The 22,105-nt window shown below is 45.8% G+C and overlaps 1 protein-coding gene across 1 annotated transcript in view; it reads left to right on the top strand.

Moving 5' to 3' along the window:
* Positions 1-22,105, top strand: part of LOC139228888 (sodium channel protein 1 brain-like) — a 304,090-nt gene that overhangs the window by 36,749 nt on the left and 245,236 nt on the right. The window contains 2 exon segments of the mRNA XM_070860378.1: positions 17,238-17,382; positions 19,402-19,590. Of these exon segments, the coding sequence (XP_070716479.1) occupies positions 17,238-17,382; positions 19,402-19,590 (334 nt within the window).

The following is a 22,105-nucleotide window of genomic DNA, read 5'->3' on the forward strand; positions in this document are numbered from 1 at the left end:
ATTTTTAGGAATGCTTGATTATCTCTGGTGGGGTTCAGTATTCCCGAATACATTTGGAAGCTCAACCATTTCCACTCCGCATAGTCATGTGCGGATTCCCCCTTGTTTTGAGTGACCCCCATGATTATTCCCCAGTTTATGGATATTGTTCCTGCTACCCGAGTTACGTCTGCTTTAAACGTCTGATATTCTGCAACGGTGGGGGCTATCATCGCAAAGCTAGTGCCGTCCCTGTACTGTTGTCCCAACTGTTGCCACATTTCTTCAGCCATTTTTGCTCTTACTAACGCTTCCACATCTCGGTTGTGAAGGCTGTGGCATATTCTTATTTCCCATATTTTCTGCCAAAACTCTTCAGTACTTCATCTGCCCTCTAACTTGGGTAACATTTGTAATAACTTCCATGTGCCCCCGGGTGTCAGTGACACATAGGTGGTTTTTATCCGAGGCGCCATGGCGGGTATTGCGGACGCGCCCGGGTTGCCTCCGGCAGGCGGTACCACTGGGACAGCTGGGGTGCCGGGTACAGATTCTACCTTGATTGGGGCTGCCCGTACCTTCTGGTATGGGGGAGGCCCACCTTCTCTTCCCCAATTGTCATAGTCTAGATTATATTTGCGAGCCTCATTGGCCAACTCGTCCCACTCTGGTCTCCCACTATTCTCGATTTCTTCACTTAAAAGTTCCAGTGGGGGATATATTGGTACCGGTGCAGGCAGTGGGGTAGGTGGCACTGTAGATCACCCAGTTACTGCTGCACGTTTTATATAATTCCTACTGCTTACTTCCACCTCTTCCATCTTTTTTATTTTAGCTTTTAGTTCCTGTATTATTTTATCCTTTCTTTCCATCTCTTTATTTTGTTCCCGATAGCAGGCTAATACTACCAGATGAGCTCAGTCCCCATTATTTCTTGGCTGCCACTCCCACCACTTTGCCTGGCTCTCTGGTGGGTTGTTTGGTTGCCGTCCTTTTTTCTTCATTCCCTCAATTAGTTTCATGTTTTTATCTACTAGCATTTTCCCTATAGATCCCTCGGGTCCCCAGTCATATGCGCCGGCCATTTCTAAGATCACTAAGGGGCTACCTTTCCCTTAGTGGGCTACACTTGTACCTCCGTCGCGTCTTCTGACTGATACTTGTTCATTAGTACCGCGCCCCGGTTGACCGCGTTAGAACCTACTCACACCCTAAGTCATCGTTATTCCTTGGTCTTCGTCCTCTCCGTGGCTCGTTTATTTGTTCTTTCTACAGATTTCCTCCTTTCCCGTAAACAGTGTAACAGCTCTAACTTGCAGGTGGTATTTAAAAAGTACTCACCCCAACAGCTGCCACATCAGTTCGAGTCAGCGAGTCTGTATCCTGCAAACTACGCCAATTGATGGGGAGAATCGCCCTTCTCCTCTCTTAACAAGCCCGAATTCAACAGACGGATAAGTTTCAATGACTTTAATTCAAACACGTAAAGGGGAGCACCTCACTTCTCAGCCGCCTGAGAGAGGATCTCCAACGGACTGTTCAAATTGCACCTTAATTATACAGGTTTTAGCACGAGTGTCCTCGTGGACAGACCTTAACAGTGACATGATTGGTTGTATCAACGCATGATTAAATACCCATTTGTTCCCTTCTTCCAGGTGTCACTCACCTTATATTGTTATATGGTGACATTCGTTCTGTTATGTATGGAGAAAGAGTCAGACTAAACACTGTGAGCTCAAAGTGAAGTGTGACAGTATTTTATTGCAGGTCTCCAGAGTGCCTCTCCAACCTGTGAGGCCTCCTTAAATATCTGTGCTCCCAAGAGATTATGGGATCCCTTGGGACTCCAGGGGATGAGCCCGCTGGTGGCTGCACAGAGTAAATACAAGTTTGAATATATAACAACACTCCGCCGCAAACTCAATAGTGTAACTATTTACAATGTGAGTCGATCTGGGGCCTTCTTGCCCTGGTTGATCGTCTCAGTGTGAAAGCTGGTATTGTTGAATCATTTCTTGGGCCCTCGCTGGGCTGCTGTGCAGCTGGCCTTGCTAGACTGCCAGATGTGTTGGGTCCTGCTGGGCTGCTGTGGATGATGGGTTCTGCTTCGTGGTCAACCGTGGTGCCGGTTGCTACTGCTGGGTATGTTGGGGGATCAAAAAAGGTATGGTCCAAGGTGGGTTGCTCAGGATAGTCCGTGAATCTCAGTTTGATTTGGTCCAAGTGTTTCCGGTGAATTAGTCCATTTGAAAGTTTGACCCGAAACACCCTGCTCCCGTCTTTGGCCACGACAGTGCTGGGAAGCCACTTGGGACCTTGTCCATAATTTAATACAAATACAGGATCATTGATTTCAATCTCGCGTGACACATTTGTGCTATCATGGTATGTACTTTGTTGAAGCCACCTGCTCTCTACCTGTTCATGTAGATCAGGGTGAACTAACGAGAGCATTGTCTTAAGTGCTCTTTTCATGAGCAGTTCAGCCGGTGGGATCCCAGTGAGTCAGTGTGATCTCGTGCAGTAGCTAAGTAGGATTCAGGATAGGCCAGTCTGCAGTGAGCCTTCAGTTACCCTCTTCAAGCCTTGCTTGATAGTTTGCACTGCTCTCTCTGCCTGATCATTGGACGCTGATTTAAATGGGGCAGATGTGACATGTTTGATCCCAGTACGGGTCATGAATTCTTTGAATTCAACACTGGTAGAACATGGCCCGTTGTCGCTCACCAGGACATCAGGTAGGCTGTGTGTGGCAAACATGGCCCGCAGGCTTTCAGTAGTGGCAGCGGACGTTCTAGATGAAATTATCTCACGTTCAATCTATTGTGTTCCTAACACAGATGAGACTGCACACACGGAAGTTAAAGTAACAGTGACCTCAGTCTTTATTAAGACACTCCAGAGTGAGGAACAAGCCTTAGGGGCCGGCTTATATACAGTGCTCCCAAGGGATGCTGGGGTCCCCTGGGACTTCAGGAGATGCGCTCCCTGGTGGCGGAATATGGGAGTGCATGCTTTACAGATACACAACATCACTCCCCCCCACAAAGTCAAAGTGAATACTATTTACAAGGTGATGTGGTCGGGAGCCTTTCTTTCCCTGGTGGACCGCCTCGGTACAAATGTCTGTTCTGGTGTGTTGGTTGTGCCCTCGCTGGGCTGGCGTGTTTTTGGCCCTGTAGGGCTGCTGGGTGAGCCTGGCCTTGCTGGGCTGTTGGGCATGATGGGTTCAATTTCCTGATCCGGGGTGGTGTCGTTGATCTGTTGGGTGTATGTTGTGGGCTCGAAAAAGGTGATTACTGCTGTGGGTTGTTCAGGGCAGCCTGTGAACCGCAGCCGCATTTGGTCCAGGTGCTCTCTGCAAATTTGTCCATTGTCTAGTTTGACTACAAACACCCTGCTCCCTTCTTTAGCTATCACCATGCCTGCGATCCACTTGGGATCATGTCCATAGTTTAGCACATACACAACGTCATTCAGATCAATTTCCCGTGACGGGAACAGTGGTGCGACCATTGTTTACATTTTATTGCTGCCGCCTGCTCTTTACCTGATCATGCAGGTTGGGGTGGACCAGCGAGAGTCTGGTTTTAAGTATCCTTTTCATGAGCAGCTCAGCCGGGGATACCCCTGTGAGCGAGTGGGGTCTCGTGCGGTAGCTGAGCAGTACTCGGGACAGGCGGGTTTGGAGTGAGCCTTCTGTGACTCATTTAAGGCTCTGTTTGATTGTTTGTACTGCCTGCTCTGCCTGCCCATTGGAGGCTGGTTTAAACGGGGACGAGGTGACATGTTTGATCCCATTGTGGGTCATGAATTCTTTAAATTCGGCATTGGTGAAACATGGCCCGTTGTCACTGACCAGTATGTCAGGCAGGCCGTTGGTGGCAAACATGGCCCTCAAGCTTTCAATGGTGGCGGTGGCGGTGCTTCCCGACATTATTTCACATTCAATCCATTTTGAAAAAGCATCCACCAAACCACCAGGAACATTTTACCAAGAAACGGGCCCGCATAGTCGACATGGATCCTCGACCAAGGTCTGGAGGGCCAGGACCACAAACTTAGTGGTGCCTCTCTGGGCGCGTTGCTCAACTGAGCACACACGCTGCATTGCCGTACACAGGACTCTAAGTCAGAGTCGATACCGGGCCACCACACGTGGGATCTGGCTATCGCTTTCATCATTACTATACCCGGGTGTGTGCTGTGGAGATCCGAGATGAACGTCTCCCTGCCCTTTTTGAGTAGCACTACGCGGTTACCCCATAACAGGCAGTCTACCTGAATGGACAGCTCGTCCTTTCACTGCTGGACTGGCTTGATTAGCTCTTGCATTTCAACGGGGATGCTGGCCTAGCTCCCATGCAGTACACATTTTTTTACTAGGGACAGCAGAAAATCTCAGCTGGTCCAAGTCCTAATCTGGCGGGCCGTGACAGGTGATTTATCATTTTCAAATGCTTCCATGACCATCAACAAGTCTGCGGGCTGTGCCACCATCAAGAAGTTTGCAGGCTGTGCCATTTCCACCCCCGTGGTGGGCAATGGTAGCCAACTGAGAGCATCTGCACAATTCTCGGTGCCTGGCCTGGGTGGATGGTATAGTTATATGCTGATAGCGCGAGTGCCCATCTTTGTATGCGGGCTGAGGCATTAGTATTTATCCCCTTGTTTTCAGCGAACAGGGATATGAGGGGCTTGTGATCAGTTTCCAGCTCAAATTTGAGGCCAAACAGGTACTGATGCATTTTCTTTATCCCGAACACACACGCTAATGCCTCTTTCTCAATCATGCTGTAGGCCCTCTCGGCCTTAGACAAGCTCCTGGAGGCATAGGCGACAGGTTGCAACTTCCCCGCGACGTTAGCTTGTTTTAATACACACCCAACTCCATACGACGACGCATCACATGCTAGCACAAGTCTTTTACAGGGGTTATACAATACAAGCAGCTTGTTGGAGCATAAAATATTTCTGGCTTTCTCAAAAGCAATTACTTGTTTTTTTCCCCATACCTAGTTCTCACCTTTACGCAATAAGACATGTAGGGACTCTAAGACGGTGCTTAACCCCGGTAGGAAGTTACCAAAATAGTTGAGGGGTCCCAGGAACGACCGCAGCTCTGTGACGTTCTGTGGCCTGGGCGCGTTCCTGATAGCCTCTGTCTTGGCGTCTGTGGGCCGAATGCCGTCCGCCGCGATCTTTCTCCCCAAAAACTCCACTTCTGTTGCATTGAAAACGCATTTCAACCTCTTCAGCCGCAGCCCTACGTGATCCAGTTGCTGGAGGACCTCCTCTAGGTTTTGTTGGTGCTCGCCAGTGTCCCGACCCGTGACCAATATGTCGTCCTGAAAATCCACCATGCATGGTCCCGACTTGAATAGACTCTCCATGTTTCTCTGGAAGATCGCTGCAGCCGACCAAATTCCAAACGGGCATCTGTTGTAGATGAACAGTCCCTTGTGCGTGTTGATGCAGGTGAGGCCCTTCGAAGACTCCTCCAGCTCCTGCGTCATGTAGGCCGAAGTCAGGTAGAGCTTGGTGAATGTCTTGCCTCCTGCCAGTGTCGCAAATAAGTCGTCTGCCTTAGGTAGCGGGTATTGTAGCGAGAAATGATTAACAGTTACTTTATAATCGCTGCAAATCCTGACCGTGCCATCACTTTTGAGTACTGGAACAATCGGGCTGGCCCATTCGCTGAAATCCACTGGGGAGATGATGCCCTCGCGTTGCAGCCTGCCCAGCTCAATTTCCACTCTCTCCCTCATCAGGTGAGGTACCGCTTGCACCTTGTGGTGAATGGGTCGTGCCTCTGAGACCAAGTGGATCCGCACCTTCGCCCCGGAAATGTTTCCAATACCTGGCTCAAAAAGGGAAGGAAATTTGTTAAGAACCTGGGTACATGAGGCCTCATCGACATGTGATAGCACTCGGATGTCATCCCAGTTCCAGCGGATTTTGCCCAGCCAGCTCCTTCCAAGCAGTGTGAGGCCATCGCCCGAGACAATCCAGAGTGGCAGTTTGTGCACCGTGCCCTCATAGGTGACCTTGACCATGGCGCTGTCCAGGACAGTGATGAGATCTTTGGTGTACATTCTCGCTTTCGTGTGAATGGGCCTCAGGTGTGGTCTGAGTGCCTTGTTGCAGCACAGACTCTCAAACATCTTTTTACTCATGATGGATTGGCTAGTGCCAGTATCCAGTTCCATGGCTACGGGTAAGCCATTCAATTTTACATTTAGCATTATAGGTGGACATTTCATCGAAAATGTGTGAACCCCGTGTACTTCAGCATCTGCCTCCTCTCTCTGAGGCTCGAAATTGCTTTGATCCACCATGGACCGATCTTCCTCTGCCACGTGATGGTTAGCAGGTTTTGCAGAGCTTGCAGCTCGTCTGCAAGCTTATTGGAGGTGCCCCATCATTCCACAGCTCTTGCAAACATACCCTTTGAAGCGGCATGTATAGGCTGAATGGAAGCCTCCACAATGCCAACAAGGTGTGAACTGCCTTGCATTCATTCTTTGTTGCGGACTTTGAGTCATCTGGGTCACCTGAGGCCTGCTGGCAATTGCAGACTCGTGGTTTCTGCCCAGTACATTTCTGCTCGCAAACACAGTTCCAGTTATTTTATGAACATTGCTAGCACTTGTGTGCTGAGAGATTTTTTTGGTGTTATGACTGGTAGACATAAACGCCTGTGCTATCGCAATGCCCTTACTGAGGGTCGGTGTCTCTACAGTCAAAAGTTTTCATAGGATGGTCTCGTGGCCAATGCCCAATACAAAAAATTCTCTGAGCATCTGCTCCAGGTAGCCATCAAACTCACATTGTCCTGCAAGTTGCCTTAGCTCGGCGACGTAGCTCGCCACTTCCTGACCTTCAGATCGCTGGCACGTGTGGAACCGATACCTCGCCATCAGCACGCTCTCCCTCGGGTTAAGATACTCCCAAACCAGTGTACACAGCTCCTCATACGACTTATCTGTGGGTTTCACCGGAGCCAGAAGATTCTTCATGAGGCTGTAGGTCGGTGCCCCGCAGACCGTGAGGAGGACCGCTCTCCTTTTTGCAGCGCTTCCTTCTCTGTCCAGCTCGTTGGCTACAAAGTACTGGTCTAGCCGTTCGACATAGGCTTCCCAGTCCTCACCCTCTGAGAACTTCTCCAGGATGCCCACAGTTTAATGCATCTTTGCGTTGGATTCGTATACTCGTCGCCAGTTATTGTGGTCCTAACACAGATGAGACTGCACACAGGGAGGTTAAAGTAACAGTGACCTCAGTCTTTATTAAGACACTCCAGAGTGAGGAACAGGCCTTAGGGGCTGGTTTATATACAGTGCTCCCAAGGGATGCTGGGATCCCTTGGGACTTCAGGGGATGCGCTCCCTGGTGACGGATTATGGAAGTGTATGCTTTACAGATACACAACACAATCCACTTGGAGTACGCATCTACAACCAGAAGGAACATTTTACCCAAGAACAGGCCTGCATAGTCGACGTGTACCCTAGACCACGGTTTGGAGGGCCAAGATCATAAACTTAGCGGCACCTCCCTGGGTACATTGCTTAACTGCGAGCATGTATTACATCTGTGAACACAGGACTCTAAGTCCGCATCGATACCGGGCCACCACACGTGGGATCTGGCTATCGCTTTCATCATTACGATGCCTGGGTGGGTACTGTGGAGGTCATTGATGAACGTGTCCCTGCCCTTCTTGGGAACCACTACTCGATTGCCCCACAGAAGGCAGTCTGCCTGTATGGACATTTCATCTTTGTGCTGCTGGAACGGCTTTATCTCTTCCTGCATTTCCACTGGGACACTGGACCAGCTCCCGTGAAGCACACAGCTTTTGATTAGGGATAATAAGGGATCCTGGCTCATCCAGGTTTTGATCTGCCGGGTAATGACAGGTGATTGCTCACTCTCAAATGCGTCCATAACCATGGCTAAATCTGCGCTTTGCGCAATTTCCAACCCCGTGGTGGGCAATAGCAGTCCACTGAGAGCATCGGCGCAGTTTTCTGTCCCTGGCCTGTGGCGGATGGCATAGTTGTATGCGGACAACGTGAGGGCCCATCTCGGTATGCAGGCCGATGCGTTGGTATTTATCCCTTTACTCCCGGAAAATAGGGATTTTAGTGGCTTATGGTCAGTTTCCAATTCAAATTTTAGCCCAAACTTGTATTGATGCATTTTTTTTACCCCATAGACACACGCTAATGCTTCTTTTTCAATCATGCTGTAGGCTCTTTCAGCCTTAGACAGACTCCTGGATGCTTAAGCAACCGGTTGCAGTTTCCCGAAATCATTAGCTTGTTGCAATACACACCCGACGCCATATGATGACACATCACATGCTAGTACCAAACTCTTACATGGATCATACAACACAAGCAATTTGTTTCAGCATAACAATTTTTTTGCTTTTACAAAGGCATTTTCTTGGCTTTTGCCCCAAACTCATTCATCCCCTTTTCGTAGTAAGACATGCAGTGGTTCTAACAGTGTGCTGAGACCTGGTAAGAAGTTACCAAAGTAGTTCAGGAGTCCTAGAAACGACCGCAGCTCCATCACGTTCTGTGGCCTTGGTGCGTTCTTGATTGCCTCCACCTTCACGTTGGTGGGCCTGATACCATCCGCCGCAATCCTCCTTCCCAAGAACTCCACTTCAGGTGCCAGGAAAATGCACTTCGAGTGTTTTAACCTGAGCCCTATGCAGTTGAGTCGACTAAGAGCCTCCTCCACGTTCTGCAGATGCTCGGCTGTGTTCCGACCTGTGACCAAGATGTCGTTCTGGCAGACCACAGTGTGCGGGATCGACTTCAGTAAGCTTTCCATGTTTCTCTGGAATATCACCGCCACTGATCGAATGCCGAACGGGCATCTTTTATAAATAAAAAGACCTTTGTGCATGTTAATGCAGGTGAGGCCCTTCGATGATTCCTCCACTTCCTGCGTCATGTAGGCTAAAGTCAGATCCAGCTTCGTGAGCGTCTTTCCTCCCGCAAGCGTTGCAAAGTGGTCGTTGGCCTTTGGTAGTGGGTATTGATCCTGCAGGGAGAAATAATTGATAGTTGCTTTGTAATCGCCACAGATTCTGACGGTGCCGTCTCCCTTGAGGACAGGAACGATTGGGCTGGCCCACTCGTTGAACTCGATCGGTGAAATGATGCCCTCTCGTTGCAGCCAGTCTAGCTCGATCTCTACCCTTTCTCTCATCATGTACGGTACTGCTCTCGCTTTGTGATGGATGGGTTGCACCCCCGGAATTAGGTGGATCTGCACTTTTGCTCCTTGGAATTTCCCGATGCCTGGTTCGAACAACGAAGTGAACTTGTTTAAGACCTGGGCACTCGAAGTGTCGTCAGCGGGCAATAGCGCTCAGATATCGTCCCAGTTCCAGCGTATCTTTCCAACCAGCTCCTGCCGAGCAACGTGGGACCATCGCCCGGTACCACCCAGAGTGGTAGCTTGTGCACTGCCCCATCGTAGGAGACCTTTACGGTACCACTGCCAATAATGGGAATCAATTGTTTTGTGTAAGTTCTTAGTTTCGTGCGAATTGGAGTTAAGACTGGCCTTGAGGTCTTGTTGCACCACCGTCTGTCGAAAGTCTTTTTGCCCATGATGGACTGGCTCGCACCCGTGTCCAGTTCCATTGACTCCGGGACTCCATTTAGTTCACATTCAGCATTATCAGGGGGCAATTCGTGATGAATGTGTGCACCCCATGTACCTCTGCCTTCTCGGTCTGAGGCTCTGGTTCGTCGTGTTCCTCCATGGATCTGTCCTCCTCTGCAACATGGTGGTTTTTGCAGGTTTAACAGGATTAGCAGCTCGCCTGCATATACGTTGCAGGTGTCCCATTGTTCCACAGCCCTTGCAAACATATCCTTTGAATCGGCATAAATGGAAATGATCATCACCCCCGCAGCGCCAACAAGGTGTAATGGCCTTGCATCCATCACCCTTGATGGTGGACTCTGAGACATCTGCGGACGTGCAGCTGCAGGCATTTGTGACCTGCCCTAAAAGTTGTGATTCGAAAACAACATCACTTTGTTCACAGTACTTGTAGCAGCACTTGTGTGCTGAGAGATTTGCTTCGTATTGCCATTGGTGGCAATGAATGCCAGGGCTATCGCTATGGCCTTACTCAAGGTTGGGGTCTCGACAGTCAAAAGTTTGCGAAGTATGGTTTCGTGGCCAATGCCAAGTACGAAAAAGTCTCTGAGCATGTGCTCCAAATGTCCTTCAAATTTGCAATGTCCTGCAAGGCGTCTTAACGCAGCGATATAACTCGCCCTTCCTGGCCTTCAGACCTTTTGTAGGTGTAGAAGCGGTACCTCGCCATCAGAACACTTTCCTTCGGGTTCAAATGCTCTCGGACCAGTGTGCACAAATCATCGTATGATTTCTCCGTGGGCTTTGCTGGAGTGAGCAGATTCTTCATGAGGCCATATGTTGGTGCCCCGCAGACGGTGAGGAGGATTGCCCTTCGTTTGGCAGCGTTCTCTTCCCCATCTAGCCCATTGGCCACGAAGTATTGGTCGAGTCGCTCCACAAAAGTTTCCCAATCATCTCCCTCCAAGAATTTCTCCAGGATGCCCACTGTTCTCTGCATCTTTGGGTTTGCTATCTGTATCTTGTCGCCAGTTGTTATGTATGGAGAAAGAGTTAGACTAAACACTGTGAGGCAAAGTGTGACCATCGTCTTTTATTGCAGGTCTCCAGAGTGCCTTTCCAACCTGTGAGGCCTCCTTAAATACCTGTGCTCCCAAGGGATTATAGTTTCCCTTGGGACTACAGAGGATGAGCCCTTGGTGGCTGTACAGAGAAAATACAAGTTTGCATATATAACAAGTTCCTCTTTAGATGTTCTTTATTGCTCCCTTGAGCCCGAGGTCAACGAGTGGTCATCTTGTGTATGTGTGGTTCTAAGCATACCTTTTGTTTAGCCAGCTCAGGGCCTACATAATAGCCAGATAACATCTTTGATATTCAATCTTGCTCTTGCTAAACTGTAATAGATAAACAATAAATTATACCATCTCTGATTATTACAGCAAGTGCAAGTCCACACAAACTTCTTACATGGATGGCATCCTTTCCATTTCTTGATAGAATAATTTGTCATCTTTTGTAGAGTCTTCTCTTTGCCTTAATGTTGCTATGAGATAGTTCTTTAGTTCATTTTTTCACCTATAATCCCAGCAATTCCCTCCCTCCCCCCACTATTTCAGTTATAACTATTATTGTTCATTAAAATAAGGTCCTGTGTTCTTCGCATATCAAAAGAATCAGGTGATCAATATGCTATGATTAGCCGACCATTATTAATTTATATCAAAGCTTTGTGTGGTATCTTGGCAGATTTAATGGCCCGTTCCTGCCTAAAACAGTCAAAAGGTAAATCTTGCTCCTTACTAAAGCAAATATGGGCCCGGAGTTTGCAGTTAGCAGTGAAGAGACGGCACTCGCTGCTGACCTCGAAGGAAGCTACCCACAAAGATCTAGCGATCACTGTGGCCAAATCTGGTGCCAAATCAAGTGAACCTCGAGGGTCCAGCAAAAGTGATGTCCTCAAGCAGACTGAGCAACCAATCACATTGACAGCAAACCACGAAGTAAAATGCAGATTCTAATTTAATTTTACAGTGAGAGAAATAAAGATTGGGACATACAAATAGGTTTAAGGTAGAAGCTGAAACATCATGAACAAAATGTTAAAACATTATTTTAAAAACCATGTAATTCTTAATCATATTAATAGAAACAATTACATTCCACAAATATAAAATAAATTTTTTAGGGCCAGAACGGTTGTTCAGCAGTCAATACGCCGTTAGAAACCCAATTACACCTCCTTCAGCAAGGCATAACTTTTTCAGGGGGTTTAACAGCGATATTCCAGCATAATAGGGGAAGCTTTCATCCTTCAGTGTGATTTAAATTGATTGCCAGCTCTGGGGAATTCCACAGTGCAACTTGTGGCGGAGCAGGGAATAACTGACTGCAACTTCTAAATTTCCGCGATTATCTGCACATGCCTTAAATCCTGAAGTTGCTGTCAGTTTTAGAGAGGTAATAACGGTGACTGCTGACAGTTTCACTATCATTACCACCACAAAATCTGGGCCATAATGTTTGATGATCAAACTGAAGTAATGAAGAGGTTAATTGTGTTCTTCGATAAGGTACCCCATAACAGACAGATGAACAAGGTCAGAGAATGTGGAGTTAGGGGACAAGTAGCAGAATGGATAGCTAGCTGGCTTCAAGACAGAAAATAGAGAATTTGGGTAAAAGATAGCATTCATACTGGCAGAAGGTGGGTAGTGCTGTTCTAGAAGGATCAGTGCTGGGACCACTGTTGTTCACAATTTATATTAACGATTTAGGCTTTGGAATCAAAAACACAATTTCTAAATTTGCGGATGACACCAAATCATCGGCAATAGTCAATACTGAGGCGGGCTGCAACAAATTACAGGAGGACATTCATAAACTTGCAGAATGGACATATAATTTCCGAATGAAGTTCAACACAGATAAATATGAGGTATTACATTTTGGCAGGAAGAATAGGGAGGTCACTTAAGACTTGGAGAGTAAGAGACTAGGTGGGGTAGAGGAACAAGGGGATCTTGAAGAACAAATATACAAATCGCTAAAGGTTGCAACACAGGTTAGCAAAGCCCTAAAAAAAAAACAAGCACTAGGGTTTATTTCTAGAGGTATAGAATTGAAAACATAGAAACATAGAAACATTGAAAATAAGTGCAGGAGTAGACCATTTGGCCCTTCAAGCCTGCACCACCATTCAATACGATCATGGCTGATCTTGCAACTCAGTACACCATTCCTGCTTTCTCTCCATACCCCTTGACCCCTTTAGCCTTTTGAATATATCTAACAAGGCCTCAACAGCTTTCTGGGGTAGAGAATTCCACAGGTTCACAATTCTCTGAGTGAAGAAGTTTCTCCTCATCTCGGTCTTAAATGGCTTACCCTTATCCTTAGACTGTGACCCCTGGTTCTGGACATCCCCAACGTCAGGAACATTCTTCCTGCATCTAACCTGTCCAATCCCATCAGAATTTTATATGTTTCTATGAGATCCCCTCTCATTCTTCTAAATTCCAATGAATATAAGCCTAATTGATCCAGTCTTTCTTCATATGCCATCCCGGGAATCAGTCTGGAGAACCTTCGCTGCACTCCCTCAATAGCAAGAATGTCCTTCCTCAGATTAGGAGACCAAAATTGTACACAATATTCAAGGTGTGACCTCACCAAGGCCCCGTACAACTGCAGTAAGACCTCCCTGCTCCTATACTCAAATCCTCTCATTTTGAAGGCCATCATGCCATTTGCCTTCTTCGCCGCCTGCTGTACCTGCATGCCCACTTTCAATGACTGCTATACGATGACACCCACGTCTCATTGCACCTCCCCTTTTCCTAATCTGTCACCATTCAGATAATATTCTGCCTTCCTGTTTTGCCACCAAAGTGGATAATCTACATTATACTGCATTTGCCATGCATTTGCCCACTTACCTAACCTGTCCAAGTCATCCTGCAGCCTCTTAGCATCCTCCTCACAGCTCACATCACCACCCAGCTTAGTGTCATCTGCAAATTTGGAGATATTACATTCAATTCCTTCATCTAAATCATTAATGTATATTTTAAATAGCTGGGGTCCCAGCACTGAACCTTGCGGTACCCCACTAGTCACTGCCTACCATTCTGAAAAGGACCCGTTTATTCCTACTCTTTGCTTCGTGTCTGCCTACCAGTTCTTTATCCATGTCAATACATTACCCTCAATACAATTTGCTTTAATTTTGCACACTAATCCCTTGTGTGAGACCTTGTCAAAAGCTTTTTGAAAGTCCAAATACACCACATCCTCTGGTTCTCTCTTGTCCACTCTACTAGTTACATCCTCAAAACATTCTAGAAGATTTGTCAAGCATGATTTCCCTTTCATAAATCCATGCTGACTTGGACCAATCCTGTCATTGCTTTCCAAATGCGCTGCTATTACAGCTTTAATAATTGATTCCAACATTTTCCCCACTACCGATGTCAGGCTAACCGGTCTATAATTCCCTGTTTTCTCTATCCCTCCTTTTTTTAAAAAGTGGGGTTACATTAACTACCCTTCAATCCATAGGAACTGATCCAGAGTCTATAGAATGTTGGAAAATGACCACCAATGCACCCACTATTTCTAGGGCCACTTCCTTAAGTACTCTAGGCTGCAGATTATCAGGCCCTGGGGATTTATCAGCCTTCAATCCCATCAGTTTCCCTAACACAATTTCCTGACTAATAAGGATTTCCTTCAGTTCCTCCTTCTCGCTAGACCCTCAGTCCCCTAGTATTTACCGGAAGATTATTTGTGTCTTCCTTCGTGAAGACAGAACCAAAGAATTTGTTCAATTGGTCTGCCATTCTTTGTTCTCCATTATAAATTCACCTGATTCTGACTGCAAGTACCTACGTTTGTATTCACTAATCTCTTTCTCTTCACGTAGCTCGAGAAGCTTTTGCAGTAAGTTTTTATGCTCCCAGTAAGCTTCCTCTCAAACTCTATTTCTCCCCTCCTAATTAAACCCTTTGTCCTCCTCTGCTGAATTTTTAATTTCTCTCAGTCCTCAGGTTTTCTGCTTTTTCTGGCCAATTTATAGGCCTCTTCCTTGGATTTAACACTATCCCTAATTTCCCTTGTTAGCCACAGTTGAGCCACCTTCCCCATTTTATTTTTACACCAGACAGGGATGTACAATTGTTGAAGTTTATCCCTGTGATCTTTAAATGTCTGCCATTGACTATCTACTGTCAACCCTTTAAGTATTATTCGCCAGTCTATCCTAGCCAATTCACGTTTCATACCATCGAAGTTACCTTTCTCTAAGTTCAGGAGCCTAGTCTCTGAATTGACTGTGCCACTCTCCATCTTAATGAAGAATTCTACCATACTTTGGTCACTCTTCCCCAAGGGGTCTCGCACAATAGGATTGCTAATTAATCCTCTCTCATTACACAACATCCAGTCTAGAATGGCCAGCTCTCTAGTTGGTTCCTCGATATATTGGTCTAGAAAACCATAACTTCTACACAAATATGGGATAAATGGGTCATTTTCCATTTGGCAAACAGTGAATAGTGGGGTGCCGCAGGGATCGGTGCTGGGGCCTCAAATATTTACAATCTATATTAATTACTTGGATGATGGGACCGAGTGTAATGAAGCCAAGTTTGTTGATGATACAAAGATGGGTGTGAAAGCAAATTGTGAGGAGGACACAAAAAATCTGCAAAGGGATATAGTCAGGCTAAGTGAGTAGGCAAAAATTTGGCAGATGGAGTATAATATGGGGAAATGTGAGGTTATCCTTTTTGGCAGAAATAATAGAAAAGCAAATTATAATTTAAATGGAGAAAAATTGCAAAGTGCTGCAGTACAGCGAGACCTGGGGGTCCTTGTGCATGAAACACAAAAAGTTAGCATGCGGGTACAGCAAATAATCAGGAAGGCAAATGGAATGTTGGCCTTTATTGCAAGGGGGATAGAGTATAAAAGCAGAGAAGTCCTGCTTCAAGTGTACAGGGTATTGGTGATCCCACACCTGGAGTACTGCGTATAATTTTGGTCTCCGTTTTTAAGGAAGGATATACTTGCATTGGAGACTGTTCAGAGAAGGTTCACTAGATTGACTCTGGAGATGAGGGGCTTGACTTATGAGAATAGATTGAGTAGCTTGGACCTATAATCATTGGAGTTCAGAAGAATGAGAGATGACCTGATCAAAACATATAAGATAATGATCCTGTAAGTTATAGCAGGACTGCTCTGCTTTTATATTCTATCCCCCTTGCAATAAAGGCCAACATTCCATTTGCCTTCCTGATTATTTGCTGTACTTGCATACTAACTTTTTGTGTTTCGACAAGGTGGAAGCAGAGAGGATATTTTCACTCATTGGGAGAGTAAAACTAGGGGACATAGTCTTAGAATAAGGGCTGCCCATTTAAAACTGAGATGAGGAGAAATTTCTTCTCTCAGAGGATTGTAAATCTATGGAATTTTCTACCCCAGAGAGCTGTGGAGGCTGGGTCATTGAATATATTTAAGGCGGAGATAGACAGATTTTTGAGCGATAAGGGAGAAAAGGGTTATGGGGAGCGGGCAGGGAAGTGGAGCTGAGTCCATGATCAGATCAGCTATGATCTTATTAAATGGCGGAGCAGGCTCGAGGGGCAAAATGGTCTATTCCTGCTCCTATTTCTTATGATCTTATGATTCAATGAGTGCATAATCTAGGCTGATCCTGCACTGCAGTGCTGAGGAAACACTGCATTGTTGGAGATGCAATCTTTCTGAATGAGGCACAAAATATACTCTTAATCTTCTAATCTGTTCGGAAGAAAGTTGAACTAATGCACCAAATAAGACTATTATTAATGTTAATCTAAAATGCTGTCAAGTGAACAGAGGCTTTGCATTACTGACTGTTTTCAGCCTGAGTTAAAAATATTACAATGGCTCCCATCAGTTTTATTGTTTGTTAACTCAACAGCTATGAGCATTACACTGAAGTTTTAAAAAATTCATTCACGGGATGTGGGCATCGCCAGCCAGGCCGAGATTTATTGCCCGTCCCTAATTGCCTCGAGAAGCTGGTGAACTGTCTTTTTGAATACAACTGAGTGGCTTGCTGGGCCATTCAGAGGGGCAGTTAAGAGTCAGCCATATTGCTGTGGGTCTGGAGTCACATATAGGCCAGACCGGGTAAGGACAGCAGCTTTCCTTCCCTAAAGGACATTAGTGAACCAGATGGATTTTTACAGCAATCCGGTAGTTTCATGATCACCATTACTGATACTAGCTTTTTATTCAAGATTTATTTAAAAAATCTTTTAATTAATTACATTCCCTAACTGCTTTGGTGGGATTTGAACTCATGTCTCTGGGTCATTAGACCAGGCCTCAGGATTACAAGTCCAGTAACATAACCACTATACCAAGTGAATCTATATAGAAACATAGAAACATAGAAAATAGGTGCAGGAGTAGGCCATTCGGCCCTTCTAGCCTGCACCGCCATTCAATGAGTTCATGGCTGAACATTCAACTTCAGTACCCCATTCCTGCTTTCTCGCCATACCCCTTGATCCCCCTAGCAGTAAGGACCTCATCTAACTCCTATGTTATTACTTTATTTACAGGAGATGCCCCACAAACTTTACATGCATTCCTGGCATAGGATTCAATCCAAACAATGGATATACAAATTTTGATAATATTGGATGGGCATTAATTACAGCCTTTCAACTTATCACACTTGACTACTGGGAAAACACGTATAACTTGGTATGTATTCTATGAGAGATCTATAATGGTAAAACAAGAGACTGCAACAAATGCTTATGTACAAAACATAGCAGCTATATTTAATCTATTGTAATAAATCTTATCTTTGTTCTTCCGCTGTCCATTGCAGTGCTGTTTCCATTTGTCTCACAATTCATGAACAGTAAGGACTTACTTAGCAGCTGGAGTATAAGTAATTGGTGAACAATAAATGTGAACTTGATATAATGTTTCCTGTTCAAGGAAGTTTGATTTTATATCAAGTTAAATGCTTAATGTGCATTTTTATTTCTTTTTTCATTCATTCATTCCTTTTGTTTGTCATTTGTTTTTTTAATTCCTGAAATTTGGAAGTGAAATGAGTGACTATAACAATAAAAATTGAAACAGTAGATATTAACTATAACTGCCCCCAACAGAGTGTTAGCGAGGCAATTGTGGGGTGGACATTCTTCTTCATATTTTCTGGTCCTACTGAAAAGATTGAATCCTATTGGTATAAGATGCTAATTGGCATCATAAAAATCAGCAATTCCCCTCTAGAACCAGATCTTGAACTGCCTCTTGCATCTCCCCATAGTGACACGGAGAGCTCAATAGAGGCAAGACGTTCAGCTTCTTCCGAACTGCAACCCATCAGAAAATTCCATTAGGTGGAAGCAAAAAGACCCGGTACCCAGTCATTGGATTTTATCTTGAGCTGCCCAGCGTAAATGGGGCAGTAGCAGCCTTAAAGTGGCTTCCCGCCCTGTTTACGCGGCGCTCCAACCGCCATCTTCAAAGTTGGGCAACCAAAGCGCCTACCTGTTTCAGGAAGAAGGCCCCTTTAATAAGCACACCGAGGTCCTATAACTGCATGTTAGGGCAGAACTGGGTGGAGCATGCACTGAGCACATTCTGCCCTGTTTCAGCTGGCAGTCCAGCCGAAGAGGAGCCCAAAAATAAGTTTTAATTTATTTTTGTGGGGCTAGGAGGAGCAGACATACACTGTAATCACCTGGGCCACTGCTGCACTGGTTGTCACCTTGGTTTCTCCTTGTTCCCCAGCGAATGGACCCCACCACTCGACATACTTTTTTCAGGTCCATGCCAACGTCTGGGCCTCCCAATATTCTGCCGGCCTGGAGCCAGTTGGCTACCCTTGGACACCCATTTTCTGCCCACAGCCTGCAGGGAGTATGTTAACGAGATTTGGTCTTTATAATTGACCCGACGTGCCATCTGCACTATCGGGCAGCCGGCTGGCTCACTCTGCCGGTTGGCAACCCCATAGTCAAAATCTAGACAAATATGGCTCAATTTGAGAAAATCACATTGTGCCTCATGTTGAACCAGGAGAACTTTTGAAGCCCATTGCTGGTTCCGCCCTCACGCCATACACTAGGAATTTGGAACATGCTTTACCCGTAGGATTACTATCAAAGCTTTGGTGGCAAAACCAAAACCAACCATGCACTGAGACAACATGCAAGCACAGTAGTACAAAGCACTACTGCCACTCTCGGTAATCAGTCTCCATGATCATCCACAACCGAAGCCACACAATAATGTTCATTTACTACCACAATGTAGCAATGAATACAAAGTACACTATACGGTATTCACTCTATGCTATGAATGTAACCTATTTCAATCTATTTTAATCAAAGAACAATTGTAATTTAAAAAACTATTTTAGTTAGGCTGCACATTATGTTGAGCCACCATGCAGCAGTCAGGAAAATCCCAAGTAACAATTACTAACAATCGTGTAGTCATAATCATCATCATCATAGCCAGTCCCTCGAAACCAAGGAAGACTTGCTTCCACTCTCAAAGTGAGTTCTCAGGTGGCTGTACAGTCCAATACGGGAATTACAGTCTCTGTTACAGGTGGGACAAACAGTGGTTGAAGGAAAGAGTGGGTGGGGAGTCTGGTTTGCCGCACGCTCCTTCCGCTGTCTGCATTCATGCCACCTTCCCCTTTTTGCATTCTTTGTGTTAATTTTGAAGAATTCACTTTCCTCCAATTTATTTCAGGTACTTCGTGCTAGTGGAGCCTTTTACATTATATTCTTCATAGTCGTCGTCATGTTTGGTGCTCACTACATCGTGAACCTGGTGCTGGCAGTCGTGGCAGCTTCCTATGAAAAGGAAGCAAAAAGAAAACAAGAAGCAAAGGAGGAAGAGGACCGGATTCTGGAATTAAGGCGACAGAATGCAATGCTGGTATGTCTCAGAATAGATGAGAAATTAGATTAAACAACAAAACTTGCACTTATATAGCACCTTTAACATAGTGAAACGTCCCAAGGCACTTCACAGTCTTGGTGCGCAAATAAACTGGGATGGATTCACTTCCCACTGGCAGTATTTTGGGGGGTGGTACCGCCCTCTGCCAGTCTGATACCACCACTGCCCAGTTTCCTCCTTTAGGTTTCATCACCCAGTGCGCAACCACAAAATCCTGGTGGTGCGGCCAGAAGTGGCGACCAGATATTTAAAGGAGCAGAAGAGCCTCGAAAGTCAGGAAATCCACACAAGTGGATTAGTGGGGCCCAAATTGAAGGACAAAGCAGCTACAGACCCCTCTCCTTCCATAGGTAGTCCTTAGGACTGTTACTGCCACTTTCTAGGATGAACAGCCACCTTCCATATGCCAATCCCTGGAAGTGGCAGGTGGATGCCAGGAAATTCTGCTGTGGTCCCAGGCCCTTCCCATCTGCCACCATCTGCATGCAGTTTGCAGGAAGGGGTGGTCAGCAGCATTCCCGGTGGGTGCAGGGCAGTTAGGCAGCAGTAGGTCTCTTTCCACCTGATTATCCATAAAGCAGTAAAAAGTACATTCTCCCTGCTGTTCCCAACACAGTGCGATCTTGATCTGAATTCAGTTGTTTAGGAAAAGCTAGAGTACTGCGTGCAGTTCTGGTCACCACATTACAGGAAGGATGTGATTGCACTAGAGAGGGTACAGAGGAGATTTACGAGGATGTTGCTAGGTGTATCGTGTTGTGTATGGAGAAAGAATCATACTGAATACTGTGAGCTCAAAGTAAAGTGTGACCTTAGTCTTTTGTTGCAGGTCTTCAGAATGCCTCTTCAACCTGTGAAGCCTCCTTAAATTCCTGTGCTCTCAAGGGATTATGGGATCCCTTCGGACTCCAGGGGATGAGCCCTCTGGTGGCTGTACAGAGTAAATACAAGTCCACATATATAACATATAGAATCTTAGCTATGAAGAAAGATTGGATAGGCTGTGTTTGTTTTCCTTGGAACAAAGGAGGCTGAGGGGAGACCTGATTGAGGTGTATAAAATTATGAGGGGCCTAGATAAATTGGTTAGCAGATGGGGCAAAAACCAGGGGCATAGATTTAAAGTAATTGGTAGAAGGTTTAGTGGGGATTTGAGGGGAAATTTCTTCACCCAGAGGGTTGTGGGGGTCTGGGACTCACTGCCTGAAAGGGTGGTAGAGGCAGAAACCCTCACCACATTTAAAAAGTACTTGGATGTGCACCTGAAGTGTTGTAACCTACAGGGCTATGGACCAAGAGCTGGAAATTGGGATTAGGCTGGATAGCTCTTTGTTGGCCGGCACGGACATGATGGCCGAAATGTCCTCCTTCTGTGCTGTAACTTTCTATGATTCTGTGATTCCATGAACATAGGCTATCATCTCTTTAAAGGGAGGAAGAAAAAATGAACAAGTGAGTCCATCAATGCCACTCTTGTGCACTGAATGACGAGTACTTCAGTAACTATAGATGGTGTCCACAAGATGGCAGCAATCATCTTTCACTTCGTTCATTTAATGATATTGCTTGCATTTATATAACACCTTTTAATTTGTAAAACATCAAAAGGCAATTCACAGCAGCGATTATCAAATCAAAATTTGACATTGAGCCATATTAGGAGATATGAGAACAGGGTCAAGGCAGAGAGAGAGGTGGAGAGGTTTAGGAAGGCAATTCAAGAGATAGGGTCCAGACAGTTGAAAGCACGACCGCCTATGGTGGAGCAAAGAAAATCGGGGATACGCAAGGGGCCAGAATTGGAGGAGCGCAGAAATCTTGGAGGATTATAGGACTGGAGGCAGGGGGCACTTGATTTAACGTTCTTCAACTAAAATAGTTGTCGTACTGGAGGAAGTTACAGAGATAGGGAGGGGTGAGGCCATGGAGGGATTTGAAAACCAGGATGATGATTTTTAAATCGAATCGTTGCCAGACCGGGAGCCAATGTAGGTCAGCGAGCACAGGGGTGATGGGTGAACAGGACTTGATGTGAGTTAGTACAGGGGCAGCAGAGTTTTAGCTGAACTCAAGTTTGTGGAAGGTGCAAGGTGGAAGGCTGGATTGGAGAGCATTGGAATAGTCGCGTCTGGAGGTAACAAATGAATGGATGAGAATAAGCTGAAGCAGGGGTGGGGATGGGCGATGTTACGAAGGTGGCAAGAGGCGGTCTTGGTCCTAGTAGTCCCAGGGTCCCACCCAATGTTAATCAATGTTCCTGATAATGCCGTTTATGTAACACCCCATTTTCCTAAAATCTTTGAGCAATAACACAGGAGATCTGCTAGTAATATTATAAAAACAGTTTATCTAGCACACACATTCACTGTCCATCACAACTCTGCTTTCCTGTCCATCACACTTCAAATGTCACACTCAAATTTATGTACCATATTTTTTTTAAATTATGAAGAAACAAAGGAACTTTCCAGCAACACAAGGTACTGGAGCC

The sequence above is a fragment of the Pristiophorus japonicus genome, chromosome 2 (genome assembly GCF_044704955.1).
Source record: "Pristiophorus japonicus isolate sPriJap1 chromosome 2, sPriJap1.hap1, whole genome shotgun sequence".
Taxonomy (NCBI): Eukaryota; Metazoa; Chordata; class Chondrichthyes; family Pristiophoridae; genus Pristiophorus; species Pristiophorus japonicus.